This window comes from Photinus pyralis, unplaced genomic scaffold (genome assembly GCF_008802855.1).
Source record: "Photinus pyralis isolate 1611_PpyrPB1 unplaced genomic scaffold, Ppyr1.3 Ppyr1.4_unclustered_Scaffold6481, whole genome shotgun sequence".
Lineage (NCBI taxonomy): Eukaryota > Metazoa > Arthropoda > Insecta > Coleoptera > Lampyridae > Photinus > Photinus pyralis.
Genome location: NW_022171976.1, coordinates 1 through 8062, shown reverse-complemented (window position 1 = coordinate 8062; position 8062 = coordinate 1). Strand labels below are relative to the sequence as shown.

Below are 8062 nucleotides of genomic sequence, written 5' to 3'. Positions count from 1 at the left end.
CGTAATTTTTAGTTTGCTAATATTCCATCTTTATAACGAGAAAAAAATTAATTCGGCGACATTAATCATATTTAAAATGTTCAAAGTGGGTTTTGCACTTGTTAACATTCTATCAAACAACTTTTGGCAACTTACGAATAGAATATACATATTCAAATGAATTTTTATGTTTTAAAATATTTAATCTGTCATGTTATACTTCTCTAAATGACTATACATAATGGTGGAGAACTTCCTTCTTTTCGGAATTCTGGTCTAACTAGCTGCAAGTGTCGCATTCCGCGGGCACATGTGTATATGAAGCGTGTTACCCAAATGATGAGCCGTCTCATTTTACATATGTCACTCATTTTCTTGTCTGGCCTCTAGTTGTATACTTGGCCATTTGCCATTGGAGCACCATCATGTTCTTACATCCAAAGATGGAAGGTGACAACAATAAAATAGTAGTTGTAGTGTACTTTTCAGATTTATTCGATTCTATGTACTAATGATTTCGGTTTTTTTGTAGGGTGTGATACAACAAATTCTACAGTATCTTCAGTTGACAAGAGACAAGCGACTGCTGGCCGCCTCGAAATCGTGAACATACTAAACTTAGAGGATTCGTCCAAGTTTGAAAGTGCTTGAAGTGGAGTTTTTGTTTGAGTTTAAATTATCAAAGATGGACGATACAATTTCAATTAATCGTGGTTGTGAGTGAATTTAGTAATAGTGTTTTCACTAACACTTAATTGTGATTGGTGATCTCAAACTTGGAGCATGAGTTCTTACTTTGCTAATTCGTATATGCCGGACATGCGTAATGGTGGAGTTGTGTCAGCGGAACACCCGCATCAGCATCAACATTATGGAGCAGCAGTGCAGGTGCCGCAAGGTGGAGGTGCCGTACAAAGTGATCCTAACTCTTGTGGTGATCCTTCGGTTGTTGGGTTACGACAAGGAATACCGTCCCACCACTATGGTGGCGGTCCCCCGGCCGCAGGGCAACCTCCTCAAGGTATGCCCTACCCTAGGTTTCCTCCCTATGATAGAATGGACATGAGAAATCCTGCTTATTATGGGGCTCAACATCAACAGATGGATGGAAATCAAGGGTATAGGCCGGATAGTCCGACAAATTTACAAATGGTGAGCAATGGAGCGCCCAATGGTCACCAAACACCGGTGGTGTACGCCAGCTGTAAATTACAAGCGGCTGCCGTAAACCACGGGGGAGTTCTAGGTTCAAGTACGGGCAGCCCACCTTTGGATACGTCCCAAGGTATGAGTAATCATCACATGGGTCACCACATGCAAGAGCACCCTCAACACCACCCTCAAGGTCACCACCAGCAGCCGCACTTACTGTACGGCGCTCAGCAAAGTGGGAATATGCATCAACAAAATGCTCCACACCAACAACCCTCTCTTCAACAACAGCAACAACAACAGCAGCAGCAGCAGCAGCAACAACAACAGACTGCAAATAATCCCGCCGCGTTACCAAGTCCGCTTTATCCGTGGATGAGAAGTCAATTCGGTGAGTTATTTTTATGCAATATTGTACCAAGTAGGTCTATAAGTTCTAAAAGTATAGAAAGTTTCGAAATTTGTAGGTATGTGCTTTCTATATTTCTCGAGAAATAATTTACCTGGCTAACCTTGCAAGTGTATCTTGCGCAACTGACACTTATTGCCTTTCCGCAATTTATGAGTTTTTGTGTGTAAAAGCTTAGTTTTGCATAAAAGCATTGAAACATCTCAATCCTAACTACGGGAGGTCGGACAAAATTACGGCCTGTCACCTTCTGTATCTCTAAAGGAATTTTATTTAATACCTAGTAGCTTACAGTTCCTCATTCCGCTTCAAATATCTAACATCTATTCCAGTTTTATCCTTCTTGTCGATTAGTGAATGTGCTTTCTATCGTCTTACTGTTAGTAGGTGTAGAGGGTGAGTTTTATCGTATAATTCCGTTTATAGTTATAACGAAATTCACAACCGAAACGTGCGGTTTCAAGCCCATTTTAATAAGCGTTTAACTATTAATATTTGAGCACAAATTGTCTAATGTCCCGGTAATGTAATGGTAGTAGGGTTACATCTGTTAGCAACCATAAGTACAGTAATAACAATATAACCGTCACGGTATATAAGCTACTTGTTGAACGCAATTTATGAAGCAAGAATGTGTTCGGTTAATGTTCGTGTAAATCCGACGAGCCTCGGGGCTATTAAATAAGCATTCCAGTGATAAATTGTGACGCGATGAGATTTGATAGTGCTGTAAATTATTTAACCCTTTTCATTGGGTAATTATTATTAAGTTATGTGGTTGTAACGTTGTATTATTTATTTTACTGCTTTTTAATTTGTTTAGAGGTTTTTAATGCCTTTCGGTAGTTTGTAAGTAGTAGCTTTCCTTCATAAATAAACGGATTGACACTTTAGGGAAAATTGCTTTTTTTTTCTCAAACAAAAGGAAACCATTTTAATTGATTTCTGCTTTTAGTGCTGTCGGCGCATTTTCGTATAGAGAAATCATTGAAATATCCTTACAACTTCGGCAGATTCTCCTTATTCTTACCTATCGCAATTTATTGCTTCTTACCATTTAGGGTGTTCACTTTGTAAATACAGGCGCTTATCGTATACCCTCTTTAAACAGAATTTTCACTTTATGAAGTACTTACTTGAAACTTTTAATGTAGAAGTTTAACAAACTCAACTTTAGTTTGATTTTTGCGGAGAATACCGCAATTTACGTGAATTTCATAAAAAACCTTCAATTTCTATTTTGCTTAACTCGTTTATTTTATAGCACAGGGAAAACTCGTATATGCGTTGTTGAAACGCCTTTAAATTTGAATATTTTTTTTTATTATACTAACTTTGCATAATAATTCTTGCAATAGGTGTGCGAAAACTAAAGATTCTCACACGGAATGCTTTGGAGTTGAATGGAGAACTGTGTATATCACATACCGTTAGGTTTTCGATGTCACAGCTTCAAAAAAATGATGTTTCTGTTAGTTTATTTTGTGTTAATAAGTCTCACATTGATATCAAGAATTAAAAAATAGCCTTATGGCACCCATGGGATGCCGTGAAAGGGGAAAAAATCATAAACGACACTATTTTACATTATTCTTAAGCTCTTGAGTATGTTTCTAGACTGAGTGGACTTTTTCTACATTTTAAATTGCGTTATGGCCTAATCAACGAAAATAATGCTCGGAATTAAGTTTAAGTTCAATTCAACGAGATTAGTTTGTTTCTTATCTCTATATGTGTACGAGTATATTAGAAAGTAGGTAGGTAGTGTCATTTTTTACTACAGATATTTTAGTAATTTTTGGTATGCGACTGCATATTTAGGCCAGTCAAATTAGGAAAAATAGCGGAAATAATTGAAAGAAAGCACTTTTTTTGTATTTTCGTTATTTACGTCGATATTCCACATTGAATATAGAGCATCTTTTTTCAGATGCAGGTGCATTACTTTCAGCGCTCGCGTGCTTTAAACATATGTTTAAAAAATTGACTGACATTGTTAAGGCCTGTTGACCACCTAAGAGAAGGAAATAATACATAGGTACATAATATATTTATTTTTATACTATATAGCCGAATACAAAAGATACCTACATAAAGAAACTAAGAAAAATAAATATTGCCAAAATCCGAAGTCGTTTGAACTACTTGTAATGGATATGGGGCAATTACAAAAAAAATATAAATCAAACTTGACTTCATTTCATAAAAAAAATACTAAAAATAATAAACTAAACTAAACAATTCCATTAACAATTCGCGAAATAGTACATAGCGCTGTTCCAGTATTCACACCTGAACTTTTTTCGTGAAAGCGGTATACGTAGATATTTTTTTCATTTCGCGCGGTAGAATGGAATAAAGCCTTGGAGCAATGTACTGAGCACATCGTTTACCGATTGTTTTTTCAGACCTTGGAAAAAGTGTATTATGGTCTTCCTGGCGTGTATAATGAGAGTGCATGTTGGGCAGTAATTTTGGATATTTTTCTGAACTGGAGGATTTTGTTTTATTGAAAAATGAACCTTTCTATTTTGTTAATTTCTACGATTTTGAAAAACGGAATATTATAAGTAATCGTATGAACAGATGCAGTATTTTTTTCTCTACAAAAACTTCTTTAGACTTTTACTCTAAAATAATTAGGGGAGCTAGTAATTGACTATAAAGAAATTACCATTGACATCCCTGTGCTGCGTCGTGCTAGGCACCACCCTGTATAAGACTGTATAAGGATTCACTAGCATAAAATACACCCAGCCAACAATTCCATACATTAACAGTGATTGTATTAACGAGAAATACAAAACACACATCTGTTGAGTGAGTACGATATGTCGTAAGTGTTTAATTTTAGATAAAACTGCCCTTCTCTTCACTGGTCAACAGGCCCTAAAATGTCAACTAAATCAATTTTTTAAACATATTCATGTTTAAAGCACGCGAGCGCTGAAAGTAATACACCTACATCTGAAAAAAGAGTATGATCTATATTCAATGTGGAATATCGACGTAAATATCGAAAATACAAAAAAAGTGCATACCATCTTTTTTATACAATATTTTATTATCTTTCTTTTTTTATATGAAACTTTACTTGCTAGAATGGAGGCCGGGACATTTCGCCGAATGCCCACAACGCCGACACGATTTTTTGAAGGTCCATATCGCCGACTAGGGACACTACGCCGACGGACACTACGCCGACCGTGCCCACATCGTCGACAAGTGTGCAAGGGACACAACGCCGACCATGCCCACTTCGCCGACCGTGCCCACATCGCCGACAAGTGAACAAGGGACACTACGCCGAACGTGACCATAACGTCGACTCATACAACACTTCTTAATCAAGCTGGACGGTGTGCAACACCAAGTAGCTTTTGACGTTAGGTTATTGTAGGTTCAGAATATTTTTTTAACTTTTTCCGAACTACAGACTCATACGAAAATTCTTAATCAAACTGGACGGAGTGTGAAGCAAAGCAGCTTTGGATATTAGGTTATTTGTAGGTTTAGGACATGTTTTTTAAAACTTTTTAAAATGCAAACTCATACACTGGACAGAGTATGAGGGGCCTGGATTTTCGAACAGTCGGCGTTGTGGTCACGTTCGGCTTAGTGTCCCTTGCACACGTTTCGGCAATGTGGGCACGATCGGCGTAGTGTCCGTCGGCGAAGTGGGCATGGTCGGCGTTATGTCCCTTGCACACTTGTCGACGATGTGGGCACGGTCGGCGTAGTGTCCGTCGGCGTAGTGTCCCTAATCGGCGATATGGACCTTCAAAAAATCGTGTCGGCGTTGTGGGCATTCGGCGAAGTGTCCTAGACCCCTAGAATGCACGATTACCGAGATATCAGCGAATAAGTGATTTGGAGTACCTTTTTTCCAAGATGGCGGCTCGAGCTCTCGGAGTTTCGGCCCCGACTGTATGTTCGAATACAAGCCCTAATGTAACTCTATACCAATTTTCAGCTTTCTTTCAATTACTTCCGCTATTCGTGGAAATTTGATCTAATTTGACTGTACTAATTTACTTATGGATAGTTTCACTATAACGTTTTCGTACCAACCTACTCAAAGTAACTGCAGGTTTGCTTTTCTGTATAACCTTTATTTTGTTCTTGTTTGAGTGAGTCAATCCTACCAATGATTTTAATTTTTGCACTGTCCATAACAAATTACTAGAAGGTGAATTACCCTCTTTTTTCTGAAATTGACTGGTAACCTGATATTTTCCGATCCGCTTCAAATTAGCAATTGCGGACTTCTACATGACAATAACGCTTTTGCTCGTCCAAAATCATATTAAATTTTCGTCCAACGAGAAGCTGTGATCAAAACAAGCACTTTTTCCCAATAAACAGAGGGTTTAACGCGAGGGGTGTGACACGAGTAACTTTTGGTGTACAAATGAGATGTATGTAATTTTAAATTACCTGAAATTCTATACAATTACTTAAATTACTTATTAGAGTACATTAATTACAAAAATTACTTATTCTCCAACATTACTATGAAATTACATAAAGAATTACAAGCAGTACATTGTAAGTAGAAAAATTATTGTCGTTTCCACTCTAAAGTATTAAAATTCCGCAAATTCAGCTTTATTTGAATTACACATTCATAAGTGCAGTACTGTGTGATTAGATGTGCTACAAATTTGTAATAATAATACTAGTCTAATAATCTACACATACCTAGACTTAGCCCTTTAGTGTCCACCAATAAATAAACTAAACTCCAGACTGCTTAGTAGTACTACTAAAAGAACTTGCAGCTGCTTACATATATTTATTTATTAACGAGCTCCTAGCGAGTTTATAATTTTGCGGTGTCTGTCCGTCCGTCCGTCCGTTAGCACGATAACTCATAAACGAATGGACCGATTACGATGAAGTTTTGCAGGAGGATTCTTTATCAAATTTGTAGATCGGAGTTCGTGAATTGGCAATGTAGACCAGAAAATAAAGTAGGCCCTTTTGACATCTCCGTTAGTTATGAACCGAATTCCATGAAATTCAATATGCGCATAGCTTCAGCCATATAAAACACAATTCCAAAAGTTGAGCCTAATCGATCAGCATTTACAGTGCCCTTTGCGCAACTCGACCATTGATAGACCGAATTGCAAACTTTCGTATTTATGAAGGTATTTAAATGAAATTTGATACATAGCCACTTGGAATAAAAGCAAATATAACGCCAGTTTCAAAATTTGGTTTTGCGCATGCGCAGTGCCAACTTTCTTATTTATGGAGGCATTCAAATGAAATTTGATACATAGCCACTTGGAATAAAAGCAAATGTAGCGTCATTTTCCAAATTTGGTTTTGTGTAGGATGTGCAGTGCGAACTTTCTTATTTATGGAAGCAATTAAATGAAATTTCATACATATACACTTTAAATAAAAGCAAAACTAACATCAGGTTTAAAATTTGGTTTTGCACATGCTATAGCCATACCCAGGAGCTCGTTTGCTATATTTGTTTAATTTATTACAATAAGTAGCCACGTCTTTTTTCAGATGGAAGACTACTATTAATCAAAGGGAATCAGATGATTTAGGTGGTGACATATTTCAAGAGTTTCAAATATAATGTTGTTATCCCTTTATACCTCAAAAATTTGCTACAGTTTTAACCAAGCGACTTTGTCACAATGGTCAGAAAACAAAGCAAAGGAAGTTGCGAAAGTTGCATGAGTTGCAGTAGACTTCATACTACGAGTATACTGCATTCATTATAAGAAGGTAGTAGATGGCGCTGTGTTTAAAGATAGACACACACAGGATAAATATAAAACGACACCAAATTTGAAAAATATGAATATAAATCAAAAGATTTCACGTTTGGATCATTGAAATTGACATCTAAGTCAGTTCGACAGTTTAGTTCGTAACCGAAACCACTAACATAACAAAACTGGTCACACATTTTATTTGTCGGCGTAATACAGACTCCTGATTTAACCAATCACAGTGAAGGTCAAAGCTTCCCTATGATTTCTACCGCTACCTTCTTAAAATAAATAGAGTATAAGTGTATTTCCTACATCGAAAGATGCGTATTTGGGACCACACATTTTTTCTTTGCAGTGGGTAGTTGCCGACCACAAGCACCCCCATTAGTCCTTGGGTTGCGCCTCGGGTTGCACCTCGGGTTGCACTAAAGACGCGAGTGAATTAATTTTAACGTAATAACTGATATCGTTGTAGTTGACACGAATTTGTTTAGATACAGCACTATTACATAATCAGTTTCACATTTAGAAGTTTACTGAAATTACAAAAAATACCGTTTGGAATTCTGAAATTACAAACATTACGCAATGCATATCAAAAATTACAGAAAAATTACTATTACAATTCGAAAATTCCAAAAATTACTTAATACAAGCCGAAAATTACAAAAATTACGTAATGTAATCACAAAATTACAAAAATTACCTGAAATTATATGAGTAATTTAATGTAACAGTAGGTGTACGTTTTATTTGCTTGTGGCACACCCCTCGATTT

General features: G+C 36.8%; 1 protein-coding gene across 1 annotated transcript; it reads left to right on the top strand.

Annotated features, from left to right (window-relative positions):
* Window positions 1–410: 410 nt before the first annotated feature.
* LOC116182633 (homeotic protein antennapedia-like) lies at window positions 411–1594 on the top strand (the record flags this gene model as incomplete). Its single annotated transcript, XM_031503175.1, has 2 exons — window positions 411–429; window positions 512–1594. A coding segment is annotated over exon 2 (832 nt), but the record flags the coding sequence as incomplete, so codon positions are not given.
* Between the last annotated feature and the right edge of the window lie 6468 nt (window positions 1595–8062).